Consider the following 24,826-nt stretch of genomic DNA (forward strand, 5'->3'; position numbering starts at 1 on the left):
GAGGAGCAGAAACTAATTTGGGAAGCTTCAAACATCAGTTTTCTACTTCGATTAGGTCAGATTTTGATATTCATGAGCCAAACTGAAATTTTCCTCAATTTCCCTAATTTAAAAAAAAATGAAAAGCCCCTAAAATTTGACATTATGACGGTGCTTTATCACAACTCGACATTTTCTAGGTAATATTTGCAAAAAAAATTTCCGAAAATTATTTTCAGATGCTCAACGATTTTTTTAAAATTTCACATCCTTAAAAATTCAAAATTGCGCTCTTGATGATCTTGTCAAGTTGAAAATTGGTGTATCAAGCAAATCCCTCCTCAATCCATTGAAATTCTTGTTTTTTCGAAAATGTAAGGGAGATTTAAAGAAAAAAAATCAGTAATGTTTGCACCAATATTTATTCAAAGGTTCTTGAAGTTCATTCTAGATTGAAAGAAATTCAGATACACAACTTTTTTCGGGATGGGGTGAGAGGGTGGCAATTTTTAATCTGTCTTAGGATGAGAAAATTGTAAATCCGACTGTGTAAAAATTTACTTCTGTGCCACCTGGAAAAATCGAAGGCCGAAAAAAGTGGAATTACATTTGGAAGAGGAAGAGCCAACGTACGTATCAATACATCGTTTTCTAGTCTCACATGAGACAGGTTGTATTCATTTGACAAAAAGTTGAAAACGCAAGAAAAGTGTTTAAACAACCAGTCGAGGGAAGAGGAGGGTAAAAAGAAGTCATTTCAAAATAGAATCAGAATCTTTAAAACGAAAAATCAAATTTTTAACATCAACTTCATCTTCATCAATTTCTGGGCATTAAAAAAAAAATTCAATGTACATGAATTTATAGGATAGTTGTGATGTTAAAAACGAAAGATGTTTTTTTTTTTTCAAAAAAGGAAAAGGGAATACGTACTTCGTAGTAACATGCCTCATGTCTCAAGAGTGGCAGAAAGCTGAAATTTTTTTGGGAGAATTTCAACTCATAACCAACCAAGGTACACGCATTTCAGCAAAATCGATGATCGAAAAATTATTTCAATCACCCACATAGAAATTTACTTTAAAAATTTGAATTTTTTTCAACGCCTGATTGAGGATATTTGGCCATAATTTTTTCTTTAGGCTCCATCAAATTTCGAAAAACAATTTCAAAAACGATCAGACACTTGGACAGTTCCTTCGACTAAACCGTTCTCCCCCCTTCCTTCCTTCAATCGCTCGCTTCCTCCCTCCCTCCCTCCCTCCCTCCCTCCCAAAAAAATACCAAATTTACATTACCTACAGAAGAAATTTCAGTTTAAGAGAAAATGTGTAAAAAATTACTAATTTTTTTTTTCAAAATTGAACAATTTTAAAACTTTTTTGAAAAATAATCCACTTTTTCAGATTTTTATCCCCTCGCCACCCTTATATCCTCCAACTTCTCCACACAGTTCCCTGCATAACTATCAGTTTTTTATTTCCATCTCATCAAACAAATCACCAAATCATCGCTGCCAGTCTACAAGAAAACGATACTTGTATCGCAGGCGCCTCTCAATGACGAAAACGAGAGGAAAAAAATTCAAAATGTAGGTACGTTGGCATAGTATAGTATGTCTCCGAAAAGTAAATGTAAACACGATTCCGACTGAAGTGGCTTCGGCAAACAAAATGTTAACGTTAAGTGAGTTCTTCGGATGCTGTAAAAGAATTCAAAAACAAACACTGGATTTTTGGTTTATTTTGTCAATATTTGGTAAATATATACCGACTAGGCGCAAATGCGTTAAATGAACGATGTCTCGTCTGCGTTACCTATACCATATAACTCTTTACCTCGCGCATTTTATTAAAAAAATAAAAAAAAAAAAACACGACGATGAAAAATCTCCACCGACTCTCGTATATAGTCATATAGGTACATACATATCTAGTATCTATACTTCTTAATTGAATAAAACCGGTATAAACGTTTAGGAGGAATATTTGTTAATTACTTTTTAAATTTTCAATTACCACCTCCACTGATGGGTCGATTTGGACTCATTGGTGGTACCTACCTAATATTCAATTCACCCATATGATAGCAATACCTATTATACCTACAAATATATAGCCAGTCGAGCCAAACAATTCGTAAATAATTCAACGATTTTACCTAATTCTCGTACAATGGTAATTATACTCACAAAAGATCTCTAATTGCATTTCACCTCGCGATAGGATTGTAATTACAATTCCAACGTTCTTATTACATACGTATTGGATAATTTTTACATGTGTTTTTCTTCTCTTTACCATTTTTTTTCTCCTTTTTCTTTTTCGAACTAAACCTATAAGGAAATTAGTAACGCTTTACGTCAACAATGTACCAATATGTGGAGAAAGCGTCCGCGCGTTTGTATTTCCTCTAAAATGAAATATAATGAGATTGCTCACAAAAAAATTATCCTAGGTAATTGCATAAAATTAAGCTTTGTTCGTTTATTTGGAAATCGTGTCGTAGAATTAATACTCGTATACGACATACGTAGACGTACGTACGAGTACGAGTACACTACACACATGAGTGTTGTGTGCGTATTTCCATAGGTAATACTATACGAGAACTGTATAGTTCGTTAACCCTTAATACGACATTTTTGCCTTATTTCAAACACTTCCGACTTGGGCCAATTTCTCTTTCCCTAAGAAAATTCTTCGTACTTGAGAATTTCATATACAGGGTAACCAGTCTTTCCAATAAATGATTTTCCCAATTTTTTTGAATCTTTTTGAAAATTCTGACTTCTAAAGAGACGTATACTTATCTTTTTTGAACACCTACTCGAAACTTGATTCAATTTTAAAATAATTTTTCAAAATTATACGGACTTAAATTTTGATTTCTGAAGATCCATGTTGAACTGATTTTATGACTCGTCATTTTTCGTAATTTATTATAGGCAACTAGATACGCTATACTCCCGACAACTTTAATCATATCTCTCATACTCGTTCATTTGTCTCAATTTACTGCATTATACTACCCATTTCAATAATCCAAAACAGCGCAGCAGAAAATCCTGACATTCTTTCGCATTCCTTCTGCCAAAAATGTAGGTACCTAAACTAAAAATAAAGATGAAAAACAACCATCACACAGTCTAATAAATCACCATCAAATCTATAGACTAGCTCCAAGTGCAAAACAACAAAACACAGATTGATTCGAATCCTCAGACAAAAATTAGACGAAATTTCCAACACGACGCAAAAATTAATCGCACCTTGTTACTCACCGGGCGATTCTCAACTTCACACTCATATCCGCCATATCTGCACCCAGTAATACATCAATCAAACGATAATACTAATTATTACAACATTCTCAGAATATATTCGTCACTTGTTCCATAAAGTCTGAGAAAAATGTCTCGTAATCATGGACGATCGACATTAGCATAGAATGAGAGGGTTCGGAAGAAAAAAAATTCCTTAATCTCTATGTCTCCGATGCATGAAAAATTTACCATAGAGATATGTAACGAGAAAAATAGACATATTCTTCGCCATAAACTTCACATTAGCTACGTTTGACAGATGGAAATAATATATTAAGAAATGACGGACAGGTAAGGCGCAGATGTGTTTTTAAAACAAAGAAATAACTGGAAAGAGAACAGTATGAAGTAATTGCAGGTAAGAGGACGACGGTCTGGTGGGTGTAACAAATACATACTATACGTACAACATATAGGCTATCAGTTCGGATAAATATATATGAGATGTGTCATTATATTCGGCGCCTCTTTCTTCTTTCTTTTCTATGTGATGTGCAGCTTGGCGCTCGCGCTGTTTGAGAGATGGAAGATGGACCTTTATAGGTACGAGTACGTCGTACGAGTATGTGTAGAGTACAAACTATAAGCGCTATAACCTAACATTATCAATACGATTTGATTTCATACGCGGTCTGAACGATTTTTAAAAAATTGCTCCTGACAAAGTACCAAAAATGTAATTTATCTGTAGGTATTACAGGTAGAGGTACGTTACGTATGTCTACGTATCCTTCACGGGTACTATACGTATAGCTTAAGTATGGCCAGCCTAATACACGAGAACCTTACAAAAAAACGAATATATTAATTAGGTAGTCGTCCAAACGACTGGATTGGAAAACAATTAGTGAGAGTACAACTGCGTATGATTACCATATACTTTTTTTTTTTCATGAGTGGAAACTTCTCCATATCAACTTCGTTTCACTCGTACCTACTTCTAAGTTACATGTGCCTCAGAAGAGCATTTTTCAAAAAGTAGTTTTCTAAAATTTCTAAAAAGAAAACAGAAAAATTTTGGCGGGAAAAATTACAAAATACACAACGACATGTACGTGTTATTTTAAAACTGTCTGATTTCAGATTGAGGAAAAATAATGAAATTAACGTTTCTGATTCAACTTTATTCATTAAAAATGCAAACTTCAATCGACAGAATTTCGATTTTCGAAGACCAAACAAGCACGTGGATGTACTGTTGAATTTTACGAATTAAAACATAGACAATAAAACATTACGATATCAACTTTTTGTATAACATGAAAACTGAAGACGCTGAAAATTACTAGATCAATATCAAAATTACGGAATATTCAATTTTGAATTGAGTATTGATAAGTGAAATTTACTATCACAAATACAAAATATTGAGTAAGATAGATCAGTATGATGAATTTCTCAAAAATTATTCAGAATTTTGAAAGCCCCTCGAGAATTATATTTTTTACTCCTGGTACAAAAATGAGAGTGAATTCAAAAGTTTTTAGAAAGCAAAAAGAGCCATCAATCGACAATTTTTTTTGGGTTGGGGGGAGTGCAAGAAATCAAAAATTCCGTACACTCAATTTCTTCAATTTTTCAGCTTGAACCCAATGTTGAATGTACACATTTGTTTTACCAAAAACAATTTTTTTTTTCAAAAAAAAGTACTTGAGTAATCAATTGATGATTAAAATTTTTTTTAAATACATAATATTAATAATATATTAGAACTTTTCACAATGAAATTCTCAAAATAATGTGAAAACTAACCACAAAACGTTGAGAACTACATGTAAAAAATTACAAAAATGTTATCAAGTTTTTTAAAAAATTTCAAAAATTGGTGTAAATGTGAGAAAAAATTGTTCAGCCGAGTAAAACAATGTTGAAAATTACATAAAAATTCACAAAGTACCTAGTTAATGTTGGATAAAAATTGCAAAACTCGATTAAAATATCTAACAATGGGTTTGAATGTGATAAAAAAATTGTTAAATTTGACCAAAAAAAATGTAGAAAAATCGTGTAAAAATTAATAAAATGTCTCCAATGTTGTGCAAAAATTACACAAAATATTATAAAAATTGAAGTAAATCGCCAATAACGGACAGAATAAGGGGAAAATTTAATTCTTTCTTGTATTGCGGAAACACTACTGCAGATGATATTTCATGCAATTTTTACCAAATCCCATTCCACTTCGATGATATCACATTTTGATCAATTTTATTGACCAATCCAAAAAAATCTACTCGATTTTCACGAACTTTCTCTCAAGATCCAAGATACTTATTTCATCAATTTTAATAAGATTTTAACAAGTTTTTTAACGTCGTTTTATGCAATTTTCGTGAAATTTTGTCCAATTTTGCCAACATTTCACCATTTTTTTGACAATTTTGAAGATCGTAATTCACAATCATAAAACAATAGAATCAATTCAAGTCCAGCATTTTCTGATAATAAAATGCACCGAATACACAATTAATTAAAAATGATTCGAAAATTGCTTGATTCGTGGTTTTGATTAGAATCTTTTTTTCGAGATTCGTTCTAATCCCGCCCTCTCAGCTCACAACTGAAAAAAATTGAATTTTTTTGGGGATAAATGTATAGGACTTTTACCTACATTGATGTGAATAATTTTACAGGGTATCCACAAGAATTTTTTAGGCAAAAATTATTAATCTTTCACATGTCATTCAAGAGACCTTTTCGTACAATTTTTCACACTAATTTTCCTTTCGAAAATCATTTCAAATGTTTGTTTTATTCATTCAGAGTCCATCATTTTTGGACACTGCAAAGTGCAAACATTCATATACATTTGTATGCGATAAAAATCATTTCCCCCAAATTTTCGTCATACATTCAAGTCTAAATTGTATAAAATCCTTACACACGATCTACTAACCAGATACCCTGTTTTAGCACTGGTCCCTTTTCAAAATTTCAAAAAACAAAAAAAAAAAGATTTTTTTTAACCATCCATTTTTGAATAAGTAGGTACACAATGAATTACAAAGCCGAAAAGAGGAACTTTTTGAAGTGTAATCCTTTTTTTGTTCTCAATGCAAGCATGAAACGTCAAAAAGCATTTCCCGCGTTTTCGTAAAATTTCGACAATGCAAGTCAATTTTCTGAACTTCAACAACTACCTACCTAATTTCCATCAAAAATTCAACAGAACTAATTTTGGATTTTCTTTTTAATTCTCATCAATTCACTTCACGAGAGTAAAAAAATATGTGTGGTCAAATGAACCAGAATTGTGCTAAAAAAGTATGGTAAAAATTCATAAATTGTCAGCAATGTTCTATGAAAAATCCATAAAAATTATTCAAATTGCCAAGAAAATTGATCGGAAATACTGGGAAAAAGTAGTAGTTGAAAATAACAATGCATTCAGGGAAAAAATTAAATACCTAAAAAAGGGTTAAAAAAATCAACAAAAAATTGGACAAATTTTTCCGTATTTTTTACTCAGCTCCATTCTTTAAAATGACTGGTACGCTTCCACTTCTTACCCTCTCTTCGGGTAATAAACTTGATACAAACTGAACTACTACTAGTAAACATCAAAGAAAATACGAATAAAAAAATATGAATTAAGATATTCTTGGTAAAATTTTCACAGAAAATAAAGATATGCAGAAATACAAAAAAATGGACGATCTTCCACACATCAGACAATTTAACTCTTTCAAAAGCTTCAAATCGACAATTTTTTCTAAACATCTACATTGCAAGTGAAATATATTACACACTTGAGAAGCTATCTTCACTCAAATGCAAATTTTCATTTTTCGATATTTGAAATACACCGAGCACTGTACTTATAGTGCATATCATATTACAGATTTAAATTTTGAATTGGGTTTGCGTATGGTACAGTTGTCGTTGTTGTTAAAAACACTGGAAAATTTTCAGCCTATATGGTCGAATTAAATCGACCTTGTGGTTTATGACAGAACATCAAGAGGCAACTGGTAAACCATATCTTGGAAATGATTTTACAAATTTCAATACGATTGAACGCCGTTAAAACGATTTATTTCGTTTTGATTCAGTAGTCAGCATAATTAAAGTACGAAAGTTTGCCTTAACTGACCACATACTTCGGTTTCGGACAATATACCATTTGGATTAAGAACAGAAAATATCTGCGGTTAGTCTATGAAGAAGAAAAAAGAACCCGAACGATCGCGTATCATTATATAGATAGGTAGCTTAGGTACCTTATACCGAAACCTATCTATGTATAACAGAGACATACAAGAAAGGTTGTTGAATTTAGCCCATACACCGATTTTAAAAACTTTTCTCACAACAACGAATTGAATTTGAGAAAGTTACGAGCTTCTCGTCGATAACGTTATTCAATACGGTTTCGTTAATAATAAACGCGTCGAGTTATTCTCCGCACTATACCTATTTGGCGAGTTGTTTTTTAATACGTAATAATGGCTGAACCAATGTTGAATAATGTATCATACATAAGGAATAAACGTGATCGTTTTTTTTTTCTTCTTCGTACTGCAAAATTAATCAGTACATAAGTAAAGTAGTACGTATCGTTGATGTTTTTTTTTTCGTTTCTTTAGCCCAAAAAAATATATTAATTTTCAATTTGAACGAGCTGTCGCATCTTATAACGCGCCTGCCTCTGTATATGATGAAAAATTTCATCAACGTTTCCCTAATACATATTTCGGATGTTGTTTTTTTGTACTTAGAGCATCTTCCCCGCGAGAAAGACGACGAGATTATAATGAGGTTTACATGATCGAAGTGTACTGCAGGATTAAGAAGAGATGAGAGTAGGTACTGCGTGTCACAAGTGAACGAGTAATTTTAACCGCGTTTTTTCTTCTTACCGCGTAAACTAAGAATGATGAATGGGGAATTGAAACCACAACTAAAACAACCCTATTGTCAGTTGTTCTTAAAATCGACTAAGAAATCAAACTCGTCTCTCTTTCTCTGTCTATACTGCCTACTGTATGTGGTTGCACCATATAGATACGACTAATTTTCTATCGAGATGATGGTTTCGACGAAATGATTACATTTTAACAGGTAGGGTAGGTACCTCCTTCTTGAAAAAATGATTAGTATTGTACAATGTATGTACATTGGAAGAATGACTTTTCAAATAGGTAAATAATTAGGTGTATCGTATAGTTGGGAAGAATTTCACGCGATGCCATGTACCAATGAGACTGGAATGTGTCTTGAAATTTTGGTCGACTGTCGAGTCTGTCGAACAAATCATAAACACTGCGACGAAATTAGCATAAAACAAATAGGGTAAAATTTTACGAATCACTTGGTTTAAATATTGCATACGGCGTGATGCGACTAATAATATATTCATACGTTAGCGCTTTTCAAACGCCTTCTGCGAAATCGAAATGCAAACTATGAGCTGGCGTTATATGCTAACACCTTATAACCCCTAAGTACAAAGCCTTTGATTTTTTTAACACGTCCCTATAAGGCGGCGGCATTTATTCCTTCTCACTTGAGATCGTTAATCTGGTACACTCGTTTCCGAATTTAAACCGAAGGGAAACACCTTTAAGCCATTCGAGCTAATAGAGTAAAGCGGTTATAAAAATATACCGCATGGTACTATACGAGTATGTATACTTGCTTACAGACACGCAGACAGAGCAAGTACAGTAAGTTTTTTAAAATGAATCCAAAGGATTTATCATAGGTGTGATTGGCGATTGGCAGGAGGAACAACGAATATTCGATATTGTAAGAATTTCAATTTCATTCATCAATATCTACAGATCTTTAAAATATCAACTACCTACTTAGATATACAAAATGGTGGGGGAAAGGGTATTTTTTTCAAACGTACCTAATAGTGATAAATATGTACTCGTATAATCAAACCAAAAAAACTTTTGTCGAATGTTTTATGACAAAAGAAATGGGAGGAGGGGAAGGAAGGTACATTTTCATAGATTGATATAATACAACTGCCCAGCATGCACTTCATTCTCAAAATTTATGACACCTACCCATTTAATTATGCAATTTTTTCTGAAGAATTCAAAAACATAACACAATTGAAAAATTCAATTTAAATTGAATAATTTTTTTTTAAACAAAAAATGAGAACAAACAATCAAAAAAAGTTAGGGTTCGTCATCAAATTTTCAAAATCAAATTTTAGGATTTTTCAAATCTTTCCTCAAAAATTTACTGTGCTGTAACCCTTTCCCATCACTGAAAAACCACTCACTTTTTTTCACTAGCGAAAAAAAAACTCTACATTGTGAGATATTACTTAATAATTACGAAATGCAAACCCGATTTCAATTTTTCAAGGGAGAGAGAACATTTCGCGGTTCGAACAAAACCAGGGAAAATTTTTTTGAAAAGTTTTGATTTAGTAGGTAACCCATTCACATCAAAACACGAAAACACGTGCATTTTCATGATATTTTTTCAACGCATTTGTAAAATTTTGATGCAAACCTGTTTTTCAAAAATTACTCTTAAAAAAGGAAGAGAAGATACTTCAAATTTCTGCTCAAGCAAAACAAGGGCCCAAAATTATTTGAAAATTTTCAAAATTTTCTGATCATGATTCTAAAAAAAAAAAAAAGATCTAGAATTATTATGCTCTTTGAATATGTTGGGCCAATTTCTGTACTTTTGAGTGATGATTTTTATTTTTATTTTATTTTATGGGTGCCATACGAGCTACTAAGGCTATGGACACCACAACATTAAATTCAGCACAGTTAAGGCTCTTTTATAATGGTAATTGAAAAACTAGCAAAAGTAATTGAAAAGTTGAAAATTCCAACTTTTCAATGAAAAATCACAGAAATTTCAATTACTGATTATAAATGGTTTCATTGAAAAACGACAGATGAACTTTTCAATTATTTTATTTTATGTTTTTCAATTACCATTATAAATGAGCCTTTACATAACAAATTATAAACTATAGATTATTACATGAACTGAGTAAGGTAGTAGGTAATTTTTAAAGTAAGAAAATTTATAATGTACTCGTAGGCATACAATCAAACAGGTACTTTTCAACCTTAATTTACTACTTCTTCTCGATTTGTTTTTTGTTTTTGATTTCGACATATGGATAGGTAGGTTTTTTGCGCGGGGTGTCTTTCTGAAATTTGTGTAACCAGAGTGCCTAACAAAATTTCTCCGAAGAAATGCGGTACTTTTACAGTACCTTTTGCATTACCTCATTTTTTTTATCCAGCTTACACCGACCCCCCCCCCACCCCAAGAAAATTTTTACAAGTATTAATTTAACAAGTGTTGCCATCTTTTAAGGTACAAAATGAACATTTTTTTTTTTTAATTTTCACCAATTAACTCATTTTGAGGTTTTTAAAAAATTTTAAATCAATGATTCTGAGAAAAAATACAGTACTTTTCAGGCAAAATGCAGTACTTTGCAGTACTTGCAGTACCGAGGATTTCAATGCAGTACTTTTACAGTACTTGCAGTACGTGCAGTACCTGTTAGACACCCTGGTAACGCAGAATCACGTCAGGCTGACTTTTGAAAACTTGGAAAAACTCACTTTTAGAAACTTTCAAAAAAGTAATTTTCCAATTTTGTCATACCTACTTTCAAAAACTTGGAAAACATTGTGACAATATTCTTAATTACATACGTAGGTACATAAATTATGCCAGACTTTTAAAAAAGCATCAATTTTTGAAATATCCTTTCATTTTAGATATCAATTCTGACTTTAAAGAAATTTGGGAAGGGGGAATTGATGAATTACTATGTAAAACATTCAAAAATTATTTGATGATATTTTATCAGACTTTTCTTTCGTTCGGAATTCCGAGCATTGAAATATTAAGAGGAGACTTTCTTCGACCAGTATAGATAGCCATTAGCCACAATGAAAAATCTAATTTTTCACTAGAAAACTAACAAGAGTCAAATTTGTTCAATTTATAGCAGAATTATCAATTAATAAAGATTATACGTAGGTATTCCAAAATTTCCGGATTTTGGAGTGAAAATTGCAAAATTCCTTGATTTTTTTATACGGTTGAAAGTTCCAGAATTATTCCGATTTTTCCAGAGCATGGACGCCCTGCTTGAGTTGTTCGAAAAAATTCATAAAAAACTTGATGATCAAAGAGATTATTAGCAATCAAATCAAATTGCCTGCACCAAAGCATCATTTTAAAAAATCCATTCAAACTTTTAGAACAAAATATCAAAACATTATCCCTTGGTCACATGATATCAAGTCCTTCCATAAAACTCCATTTTTTCGTATCTTCGTTTTTTTTAAGAAACGCGGATATGTTTAAAAATGATGCTATAAAAGCCAAAGAAGTGAGGCAATAAGAAATATTTAGGACTGCCATTGAGAAAAAACTGAAAACACAAATCTTTCAATAGGAAGACTTTTAGCAAAGCCCAAAGCATTGCGTCAAATATTTCAATTTTCCAACACGAAAAATTAAAATTTCTTTCCAAGAGGAAATATTTTTCCGGATTTTATCTTCCCGCACAAAAAATGAAAAAATGCTTGAAAAAAGTTGACGAATGAACAATGAAAAAATAAATAAAAACAGAAAAAAACAAGTATCTAAATAGTTTTTTAATAATATATTTGAAAAATTCCAATTTCTCGCATTTCCTCTCAAAAAATCTATCCTTGTAAAATATTAAAGAACGGTATTAACAACACAATTTTTGAGATTTTTGAACCATTTCAAACATAGACTTTCATTTTCAAGGATCATTGAAGAACCAAAAATTCGGGTTTACAAAAAAAAAACTCATTCCACATTTTCGAAAAATTTGAAAATTTTCGATTCATCAATTTTTGATTAAACTTTCTGGAATCACTATTTTCTGTTTCAATTTTCAGGTCACACCGAAAACTTTTCAATATGAGGCCCATCATCGACCCAAAATTGTGACGTATCAGTTTTAAAGCTGGACTCATTTAAAAAAACTAGTGTTAAGGGGAGAAAAGGAAATTTAAATTTTTCACTGGGTTCGTTTCTTTATCGAGGATGAGTGGTTCCGCGTGATTTTTCAAGTTAAAATTAGGTACATCAATTGGCCCTATTTCAATTTCGTATAATACATAGCAGATGGACCATTTCACTCTAGATACACTTACTTAATCCCCCTTAAAATCCGAACTCCAAAAAATTCACTATTTTAAGCTATAAGTACGGGTATAAAAAATCTTGCAGACTACCTCAACACACTACACTCGATCTCGATCGCTTCAGGCAACCAAACGGAAATTTCCACACATACAGAAACATCACACACCACGATGGACAGAAGCTCGATGAGGCGGCCCAACTTGCGAATTTTAATTACTCGAAAAATGTCTTATTTTGAAGACCGATTATAAAACCGATACCGTTGGATAGATTAACTATATCATATCGATTATTAAACTCGTATATTGTAGTAGGTACATCCACTATCCAGCCATCTCGATCATCAGCATTAGATGAAAAGCGAGCCAGCGAGCGATGAGCTAAATTAAACGTAACCGAGGCAAACCATGTAGTCATGGCTATTAAAAATACCAAACTATCTCGAAAGTAGTAGCCTGTTTAATAATCAAAAATGATGCTTCTATAGTAATCGATTTCGGAGGAGGGAAGAAATAAAAAAAACTACGAGAATGAAAAAAGAAAAAAAAATTAATCTACCTTGTAAATGTTCCCAGGCTTGTTATTTAAATACGGCTCATTTTGCTCGGCCATATAGATATAGCCAGGGCCTGAATTCGGTTCTCGTGTTTTTAATTCTGCGGTCCATTACCCCCTTGTCTGGACAGTTTTGTAATGATTACATCTTGTTTTTAACCCTGCTCTATGCTTTTCATAGGTATCATAAATATACTAGAAGATACAGATATCTATAGTACGTCCGTCTATATCGTACACACAAAGCTCGGCTATTGTAATATTCATTCTCGGCTTCTTCATCGTTCTCATATTATAGGTATATTATGATATAGATAAACACTTATAAAACAATTATCGAACACCGTTTACACATAGTTTATGCATACTCTTTTTTTATTTTAATCTTGATCTGCTTCTATACCCTCATGACAATGACCTAACATGTACATAGATACCAAACATACGTATAGGTAGGTATACAAATTTGTTTGAATTTAGCGTGAAATTTATGAAAAACACCGAATAGATATCTATTTTCTTCTCTAGTCTACCTCACTTCTATATTATGTACACTTTTGACTTTACTACGATTAATTCGTTCTTTTAATCCGTGTGTGTAAAACTCGTCGTACCTACGTATAATTTATATATATTTCTTTTTATTTTATACACGAAACACTAACAACTTAATACCACATTAAGAAGTCGTATAATATAAACCCGCGACCGACGGTATTTTTACATAGTAAATAAGATGACATTATTGGCAGTATATTTTAATTACGGTACTAGGGCGCGTAAAGCGTGTAGCACCCTTTAAAAGCGATTTATTCCCATCCGCCCTTCTTCCCCTTGTCTAATACAGACGCTTTCTGGAGGCGTTATTTGATTCATTTTTATCAATCCGGCAACTATTGCTGGCGCAACCCTCCTCGTAACGAAGTGGTTTTCTTTTTTTTATTTCATAAGTGCAGTATGCCCTTTTTTTTTCTTAAGTTATTGCACCAAAAAGCTTATTTTAACTCGATTTTCTTAATCCATTTTAAATTGCATAGTTTGCATATGGGCGACGCTGCGCTGCGCTGCACTGAGTTGAGCGTAGCGAAAAAAAATCCTTTGAATAACAACTAACATTTTTATATTCAATGCTCGCGAGTGTTTATTGAAAGGCAGCAGCGTGCCTGTGCTAAACGATTTATTTGTCGAGTAATTCTCGCCGCCGCCGCCGCCGCAGCTACAATATTTGCACGATGGTTGCGGCTGTGGTGGATTATTATAATATCGAGTATACATACTCGTCGTAGTGCTTAAGTGAAACACTGAGAGAATGAGTGCGCAATTAATTGAACAATTTTAACGTATGCTAGACTCAAGGACGCGAAATTCTGAAGCAAAGTTGATGTTCGTAGAGAGAAAGAGTGGAGTAGAGGGTAGCTTTATTTTAATGGTCAAGGTATCCTATAGGTGAAATTTTGTTTGTGAACATTTCATACATCAGTAAAACTTATACAGATGATTTGACATTAGGTAGACACCTAGACAGGTAGAGGAGAAGGTACAAATATGGACCCCCTCTAGCTTTTTGGCTTTAAAGGGTAGAAAAAATTATCAAATTTGTTTTTCGAATATACCATTCGAAAGGCCAAAGACTCTAGTATATTGTGTAAAAATTTTTTTTTTTTGGTTGAAAACTCACGGAGAAATTTGAATTTTACAAAAGTGACATAAATTGGTACAAATATGGACTCGGGTACAAATATGGACCCCCTAAAAAAATGTCTAAAAATTGCAGAAAATGATGCGAAAATATATTTAAAGACGTTTTTTAACTTAAGTATATGAAAAAAACATCGAATGCATGACAATAAACATCAAATACATGAAAAAAATCGAAATTAAAAAAAATCGATTTTCATAAGAAAAAACCGAACTTTCTGGATTTTACTATTTTTACTTTTAAAATGGCCCGTACCATACTTTCTTCGTCCCATTTCCGTCTTTTAGGACTTCTCTTATTTGTTGATTGCTTTTTTCTCAGCATTCTAGGAAAAATTACCTATATGAAAAAATTTAGGGGTCCATATTATTTTATACCAACGTAAAAAAACTTGTCAGTTTATGAAAAATGGAAAAAAATACGAAAATCGAGTAAAGTAATGACAAGTATGAAAGCATATTCTGAAAGTATACACTGAGAGCTACTTATTTCGCTAATAATTTTTTTTTTGAACGTTATTGGAAGTACATCAATTATTAAAAGAAAACAGAGTAAAATTTTCCAATGGCAACAAAAAATCACGAAAAAAAAATCAAATGCTGATTGCAGACACAGAATTTTGCATCGATCCAAAATATGTAACTAGATCGTCATTACTACACTACTAGAACAATTTTTAGTACAGACCGTGACCGCAGCGCTAGTAGTATTCTCTAAACAGAGGGGGGTCCATATTTGTACCTGGGTCCATAATTGTACCTTCTCCTCTAGATATAATTATTCCAAAAATAATCGACGGAATATTTTTTGGTTTTCACATTATAGAAATTTTACACCAACCAATAAAATAAAGGCTAAAATAATATTGGAATGGAAGTTGACAAGTTGACATTCAAAATATGTCAAAAGTTGATACAGAAATGAATGAACACTATGAACAGTGTTAAACTTGAATTAGCCGTCTGAAAATTCCACAAAAATAAATTTAAAAAATCAAAACAAATTGAAAAATGAAAAATTTGATAACCCAACAACAAAATTTTCCAAAAATAGAGAAAAATTTACAGAAATTCAAACAAAATTAAAAATATAAAAAGAAATTGGACGATTATTGCGATTGAGAGGGAAAAGAAGTCCAGTGAAATTCCACCTTTCCTAATAATTATCAAAGTTTTTTTTTTGAAATTTTTTTATACTGGGCGTGTATAATTGCCAGGATTTTTACGCCCAGTTTCGAGGGGTTAGTCTGGATTTGGTTTGAAAGATTGATTTCTTTGATGTATTTAAGAATGTTTTCCATTTGCTTGATATTGTCAGGAATTGTAGGGTTGAGGTCTGAAATGTTTAAGGAATGACGTTTTGTTTTGAGGGAGGGACAATAGAATAGAAGGTGTTGAGTGGAGATTATTTCAGAATTACAGAATGGACAGGTGGGTTTGGGAGCTTTGGTGAACAAATAGCTGTGGGTTAATTTGGCATGACCAATTCGGAGGCGGGTGATTATATAATTTCTTCTGATCTATTTAGGTGACTAAGATGCTGCCAAGGGAGGATTGATTTTTTGTGGGTAAATAGTTTGTGATTTGTTATTGAGTTCCATAGGTTTTGCCAATTGGAGTTTTGGATGATTTTTAGAATGTTGAAAACTGAAATACTACCAAGAAAACACAAACAAAAAAAAATGAAATATGTACCTAAAAATAAAACAGCTTGATATTGAAGACCAGCTGCAAATTTTAATCAATATTTCAATGAGAATTGAAAATTACCTAACCCGGGAACCTTGTCAACTCTTCGCCTCCAATTTGGCTGAAATTTGACTCACTGAAAGTTCATCTTACCCACACCTCAGAACCAAATTTTCATTTCAGCTGCCGAAATTAATTTTTCGAATCTCGGCGAATTTTTTAAAATAGCTGAAATAGCCCATTTACTGACAAAATTTTCATAAAAATGATAAACCACGAGATAAAAAGCTGTTTGGTTATAGGTTCCAGAATCGATTGCGACCATTCATGAGACGATCTGGAACCTCCAGCAGAAATTAGTTTTTCTCCGGCACACTGAAATCGCTCCAGAAAGCGCTGTAATCAATTTCGGCACCTAAAAATTTGGTTCTGAGGTGTGAGTGAAATGAACTTTTAGTGAGCCGAATTTCAGCCAAATGAAGATGGTCAAAATATTGTAGAACATGAAATTTCTCATCACTTATCAGTATAGAGAGTGATTCATTTATTCCAAGAGGTTTACTATTTTTGAGATACGAGTAATTTGAGCAGAAGTCAAGTTCAGCTTGGTTTGATTGCTATTTGCTTGCGATGAAAAATTTTGAATTTTATACAGTTTTCTCACCATGAAAAGTCTATTTTTGAGAAGAATAAAGGAATACAAAATTATACTTGGAGTAAGTAGGTATAACATTTTCTCGCCATTACATCGAGATTAATTTTTAAATGAAACGAAAATGTTCCACAAAAAAATTCGAGGAAAAATTTGAGAAATTCGACTCTACATTGAATAGAATCTCACACAGGTAGGTATGTCACTTAGAACGTAAAATTTGAAAATTATGTAGACTAGACCAAATATTCAAAAAAATAAAATCTACGTAAAATGCCAATTAAAAATTTCTCATTCAAGATATAATCGAACACTCATGAGCAAAAATGAAGACGTCATAACAAAATTGAGTAAAAGTAACCAAATTCCTTTCAAAAAAAAATCAAAACGTCAATTTACTTATAGTTTTAAAATGGGAAAATTTGAATAAAAAAGAATACAAGTGAAGAAAATTGAACAAAAATTCAGAAAAAGACACCTCACTGAAAAAAATCTTTAAAAAAATCAAAATAGCTCAATCAAAACCTGGCAGGGTATTCAAAAAAGAACTAAGACTGAGTGATAAGACTATGGAAAAGGCAGATCAATAGTGTGAATAGTTATTCAGTGCCATAAATAAATACCTAAGTACATAAATAAATTCACATTGAATGGAAAAATTCTTTTTGAATTTTCAGGAATAAGAACAATTTTTACAATTGAAGAGCTAATGGTGAAAACCGCCTTAGTCATTTTTTTGTTCACACAACTTTAAACATTTTTTTTTCATATTTCATCAATTTTAAAGGGAACAATGAGTATTGTAATGCATTCATAGGATAGTTGATGATTTAGCCCTTCAATTCTTGTAAGCGCCGAACACATAAAATTGAGCTCCCTCTCCCATTCTTCCAAAAATAGAAAATCAGTGCACTATTCCACAAGAAAAAAAATGACACTTATAATTGTGCATAAAGAGTATACTTATGGTAATGATAAAGAATTCAGCTGTATTCACTGCATACGAAAGTGTAACCAATCCAATTCGATGAATACTTAAAAATCGATCAATCAGAACACAATTATCATTGTATCTAAGTACCTATATACTTTTTGCTGGTCAACAAACCTTCCGACTCTTCATTACACTAATCTTTCATTTCTCGCCCAATTTCTACATTTTTCATCAATTTTTTTGTAGAGAGTAATAATTTGGTAATTTCTGAAAGAATATTATAACACAAATAGGTACACCAAACTATGTGCAACATCAAAAAAATTGGATCTAACTCAAGTTTAACGAGGTCGAGGATGACTTCTTTTAATCATAGGGTAAAAATTTGATAGAAAATTTATTTCTCGTTTTTTCTTTAACCAATTAAAATCGAATTCACGATTCATCACAAAAATTATTCAAGATATTATTTTCTATAAAAATTACAAAGCGGGAAAAACAGATTTCCATGATGATGAAAAATCCTATTTAGATATTATGCGTGCAATGAAAATACCGATCAGAAGTTTAAAAAAATCTCAAATATGTATGACTAATTTCCAAAAAAAAAAAAAAAAAACGAAAAACGTTATCATAATTTTAAAATTTGATAATTGAAAAGAATTTCAAAATAGAAATTCAGTCCAATTCAATTTTTCTTTAAATTTAGTACCTGGGTAGACGATAAATTCAAAAACAACCCATAAATTTCAATTTCGTTAATTAGATCGAATTTCGAATTTCAACAAGTAAAAGAAATCCAAAACGTGAAAATTCACCACATCAACGCTTTTCATATCACGCTCTCGTATATATACCCCCATAATAAAGATGAACCCAACCAAGGCAGGAGAGGAGACCCCACTGTGTAGATTTTATTGCCATTTTATTCGCCTTTCATTGATTTTGGAATCGCGATAAAGTTGGTAAATTCGTATACACCGTTATAAAAGCCTAGTACGTCATAAAATATACCTTTTACGAGACACCACCATCTCGATATGGCTTCGAAGAGTTTATGAGTTTCAAATTCCTCATAATGTACTTAATATTTATATAGAAAAGGAAAAAAAACCATACGCCGAATATATTAGTTAACGAATTAACAAATGAACTATGTAGTGTGGCATAATTTTCTCCAGATACGAGTAAAAAATTTAATATTAAACTCACACTCGCGTACATAATCATAATACCTATACCAACTCCAATCTATTATCAGTTAAACACCTATCTCTTCTAAAATGAAAAAAAATAGACGATCGTAAAATAACTATGATTTTTCGAAAATTAATAAAACTAAATATCTTTTTTCTTCTAGTCAGCATAATGCATAGGTAATGTATATACACGATCATGAGCATGTGCGAGCTTAATTTATTAATCAGTGGCGAGAGAATCGCGTCAAGTCCACCTTACACTATTACATATATGAGTAAGCAGGCAAAGAAATATCCGTAAAAAAGGTTATTCGACCTCATGTTGAGTAGGTCACACATTCTAGTATATGAAACTCGCACCTCGATATATTAGCTATTATCACATTCAATATTCATTATGTCGCCTTACAAACACACCACCGAGAGTCTTTATTATAATTTTTTTTTTCTTCGCGAGACGGGAAAAAATTTATTACATTTTTACCTATAAATCACGTTAAAATAGTCGTTTTTTAATATAACATAAATTTCTCACATTTAGTCTACCTATAGGTATCTATATGTTTTGAATTCTATACCTATTCGTAATACTTTATGAATGCTCGATCCTTCCGCACTTATGTTTTCAACTATACACACACGTCTTGTAGAATGGCGAAAAAAATTCATTATTTTTAAATTATTCGTCGAAGAAACAGCAAAAAGTAATTCAATACGTTGAAGGCTTCCTAATTAGAAAAATCTGTCAAAATGTTATCGTTAACGTCATTATCGTCGGATCGAATTTTAAAAGGAAACTGAAAGCGTGATAAACGCGATTAACATTAAACAGATCTTCTAACTGGTTCATTTCGTGGTATTTTCCCCAAGATTTTCATATTGTAAATAACGTTTAGATTAATAATTGGCACTTCCTGATACTTCTCGTATGAAAAACTTTTATAATATGTAAAATAGGTTATATTTGAACGCAGAATTAAGTATCGTATCCTCTTTCTGAGATTCTAACCAATTTTCACCGCAATACTGTACAATAATATGACACGAAAACAGCACGTGGCTTAATTTTTCCATAATCCCTTACGATATCACCGAGTCTATCCTTCATTTTATTAAGATTATTATCAAAATAGATAGGTAAAGCGTAATATTCTGCTATCATATGCAATAAACACCCAATCGATACCAAAAAAAAAAACGTAAATTTCGGAAACCGTAACGATACCTGTAATAAGGAAATGCTTGGGGCATGTGCAAATCCATAGGTAAAGCGGTAGGTGGCGGTCCGGCATGATGATGAGCCGCGGCTGCGTGATAGGAACCATGATGGTCTGGGGCAACTTGCATCATAGTAGCTGCCGAAGGGTGCAGCATAGCTGCTGCCCATGGTGAAGAGCCAAATCCTGCCGTGTGATCCAGTTCTACCGCCAATCCGTGCATTAACTGATATTATCGGCAAATAGAAATACCGAATTAACAACCGATTTAGTGAACTATCGAAAAATACGTACAATCGAACCGTACGATAATCGTAAACATCGCGCCAAAAAAAAAAACTAAAAATGAAATAAATCCGATAACCAAAAAACAAATCAACACACACCGAAAAAATTTAACCCAATTAATCGATAATTCGACCGGATAAAATTTTAATTTAAATATACCGTAAATTAATTTAAATAAAAAGGTGAAAATTGAAAAGAAAAACACTAATTTAAATACAAATTAGAACGAGTTAAGCACACCACTTTAACTCGAAAGAAGAACTCAAATACTGATAATACGATTTCACGTGAGCATCTTACTGATACCGTGATATGAAATAAAAGGGAGCGGAAGAGTTGATTACGTCACGTGATGAATAGAACCGGAGCTTGTAAGCAACAACGCGTGTTTAAACTCCGCCCATTCGCAACAGGTGTGTTACTATTTTAGAAGGGATTATCGCGGTTCTTGCTGTGCTGGGTGTATTGAAATCGCTCTCGAAAGGTAAACTACGATATGCAAAAATTTTTATCAACGAAACGCCTTCGACAAAGTGTACTTTTTCTTATTGATACCTAACCTATGTCTTCCAGCGTTGTTTTTATGGTTTTCGAAGCGCGAGGTTTTTCTTTTTTTTTTTTAATGCAGAAATTGAATATTTTTCATCGAGCAATAGGTAGCTTTCGCTTACTTCTAGGCGGATAGAATTGTACTGAACCGGATACCATACTCAATCGATAATACATCTTTTCCTCCCGCGAAAATGAAAATCGGATTTCTTTCTCGACTTGATTAGAATTCGAAGCAAGAAGTTGACGGCTGGTCGGCTGAAATCATAATGAAATTAAATTTTATACGTTGCTGCTTGTTTTTATTTTTTATTTTTGAATTATTTAATCTATATTACCTTATTCTAATTATTTATCAAAATAAAAAAATAAAATGGCAAAATATACAAGCGATCAGGAACGAAGAAATTCAAATTGCTAAAATTTTGAGCAATTAAAATTTGTATTTATGCGTCGTAAAATTCTAATTAGTGATTTTACCTACCATTTTGATTTGTTTATTTGATTTTTCATTATTGGTGAAATTCAGATGAGAATTTGAAATAATAGTCGATTTAGAGTACGAGTAAATGAATTGCAATCATTTTTTCAATTCCAGGATGATAATTTTGCAGGAGTGAAATAGGAACTGTAAAAAAATAAAAAAACAAAAATTATTCAAATTTTATAAAATTGAATTTTTGAGGGCTAAAATCAAAAATCGTATCTTTAAGAAATATTTTCTCATTGGAAACTGATTTCAGTTTTATGGTGATTACATATAGGTGTGGGCCGCCATTCTACGGATAATTAAAACAAAACACCCCCCCCCCCCCCGCCTCCAGGAACATCACGATTTCTAATTCTCCTCAAAACCGAGATGATATTTTTTTTTTAATTGGAAACTTTTGGAATATCACAAGATGTGTTGGATTAAATCGAGTTATTTAAAAATTACAAAAGCATGCGGCGAGCTTGAGAAGTTTTTCAATATTTTCATCCACATAATGAGGCCACTAGAATCAAATCTCTACTTCTCCATTTTCGAACTTTTTGAGAAAAACGCAAAAAACCTCCCTAGCATTTATCGTAACATAAAATACCGAGGTAATATGTCTAATATTTTTGTACCAACATGACGATAGTGACCCACATGTTTGTTTTACCCTACGCGTTGCCGTAAGAGTTCCTGGGCAGTTTGAAGTTAGGAGAAGTTAAGTTTTGTCTCCAACCGTACACTTTTTACATCGTTTTAGAGCACTTAATCAAAAATTGTTCTAGTAATATGGTGCTAAAAGTTGAAAAAAGCTTGGAAAGTTTGAGAAATTAAAATAATATTGCATTTATGACCATTTATTTGGAAATTGAAATAATTTTCCTTTTTTTTCAAAGTAAAAAAAATTAATTTTTGTTAATAAAAATGAAAGGTGTTTTTGGGGGAAGGGTCCTCACTTGATGAATTTATTCAATTTCAAGCCTAATTTCAAGGCATAACACTAGTCCTTCATTCAATTTCCACCAGGTTCGTTTCTAAACTTGACTTCTCCATTAAAAAAGTACACTTTTGATTCTAACCCCTAACTTTACACGCTGTTTAACCATACTTCCTTACACAAAATTGAAATTTTGACATTTTCATCGGATGCGGCACATGTTGTAGTATACCAAACCATGCTTAACTCATTTTTGAAAAAAAGTGGAGAAGTAGACATTTGATTCTAGTGGCCTCAATATGTTAAGGAGGCATAATGAGTTCGTTTCATTTTTTTATTTTCTTCCGTATACAAATCTATCGAACTACATATATCCACTTGTAAATTTGTACATGAGTTAGTTGGAAATATTGTGATGTCTGCCCCCCCCCCCCCAAAAACACAACAGTTCTTCGCTATTCAAACATGCACAACAACGTACGAGTATTTCAGTGCAATCCAACGAGAAAGGAAAGGGGAAGTGAAGTTCAAATTGAACAACTGAAAATACACACTTTTTGCAAAGAGTTTCTTCAAGCATATCGCTTTTATAAGACTTTTACGTACCTACCTACAAAGTACAATTTGTTTAAAGCCTTAATATTTCACATTTTCTGAACTTACAGGAAACATGATTCTTTCTCTCATCCTTAGCTGAAATTACAGTCAGGTGGCAAAATTCTCCCTTCACAGCTTGTAGAAGGACTCCCTTTTCAAAATAATTAATAAAAAAATTGAATTTACGACTAATTTCACCTAATAAGTAATTCAGAACACAGTTTTCAAAGACTCTTTTCAATATTTCAAAAAACGAAATCCAATGAAAAAGAATAAACAAAACATTTTTTATGGTTTTAAATTTTAATGTATAAAAATTAAGAAGATGAGCAAGGTTTCCAGGTATTTTTTCGAGGAGAGAGCGGGGAGGGAGGAAACGGTTTTTTTCGAATAATCTCAATTATTTTTAATGTCAATTTTTCCAATTTTTCAAACTCGAGGACTAGACTCTCAGACCAATTTCTCTAGTTTAGCCACCTCAAGGATCAACCAATAGTTTTTTTCAACATAATAAGTAGATACTAATTTTTCAAACAAATTTTTCCAGTTTCAAAACCCAAATCGCCAACTACTTATTAGCGATAAAGGTAGAGGGAATTGGGCTGAGAGGGAGGAGGGGGTTACTTTGTTTTTCTTTGGAAAATTACCATCTCCAAAACTTGAAAATACTGAATAAAAATTAATTTTTAGGTGAACACACTCTTCCCACCCCCCTCCCCTCAACCTTTAAACAGCAGAGTCATCAAAAACTCTTTTTTTAAAATTATATTTATGCAATAACTGTAACTTTTTTTTTGAGGCTCTAAATCATGATAGTGCGTAGATTCAGATTTTGAATTCAGAATAATATGAAAATAAGATTTCAAACGTTTCACTTTCGTGCTCAAAAAATACCTACTGGTATAGCGTGATTCAAGTCCTGTTTTGGATCACGATGATTTTTTTTCTATAAAATCTTAATCTTATCAAAAAAAAAAAAAACACAAGAAGTTACGTTACAGAATGTTTTTGATTGAGTTGGATCCACACACCAAACCCTATAATCAAAGATGGATTTTCAGACTAAATATTTAATGAAATACAAATAGATATTTTTTCAAATCCATGATCAATTTTGATCTAATTAAATCTGTCATCCGATTTTTTTTTGGGAAGAGGAGCGGAGATTTTCAACAAGAAATTCAATAAAAATGAAAGTTTCATTTTTGAGTTTTAAAAAAACATTTGCGTTCAAGAATTTTTAACCTTAATCTTTTCAGTTGAAAAAAATTATTTGTTTACAACACAATTTCACAAAGTTTCCATCTAAATTGAAGTTGCATCTGAATATTTTTGTGTGTACATTCATGAAGTTGAAATTGAAATTGAAACAAACGAAGTCTTAATATTTCAGTCAATAGGTAGGTACATTATCAAATCAATGAAAAATATGTAAGTACCTGATTGAATAAATTATACGGCAACAACTGAATTAAAAATTAAAATTAACAAACTGAAATATTAAAAACTCAACTGGGTAGGGTGCAAAAAGTCGATAAAATATTCAACTTCCCATGTAATTTTCATAAAAATTCCATACAAAAGCAAAATTTTGATCTTA

At 32.0% G+C, this 24,826-nt stretch overlaps 1 protein-coding gene across 2 annotated transcripts in view; it reads right to left on the reverse strand.

The window, feature by feature from the left end:
• The window catches only part of trh (trachealess), a 185,677-nt gene extending 164,699 nt beyond the window's left edge, over positions 1-20,978 (reverse strand). For both annotated transcript variants that reach the window (XM_065346261.1, XM_065346260.1), the window contains exon 1: positions 20,389-20,978. In XM_065346261.1, the coding sequence (XP_065202333.1) occupies positions 20,389-20,603 (215 nt within the window). In that variant the 5' untranslated portion in view covers positions 20,604-20,978. The remainder of the gene's footprint in view (positions 1-20,388) is intronic.
• Positions 20,979-24,826: the final 3,848 nt, after the last annotated feature.

The sequence above is a fragment of the Planococcus citri genome, chromosome 1 (assembly GCF_950023065.1).
Source record: "Planococcus citri chromosome 1, ihPlaCitr1.1, whole genome shotgun sequence".
Classification (NCBI taxonomy): Eukaryota; Metazoa; Arthropoda; class Insecta; order Hemiptera; family Pseudococcidae; genus Planococcus; species Planococcus citri.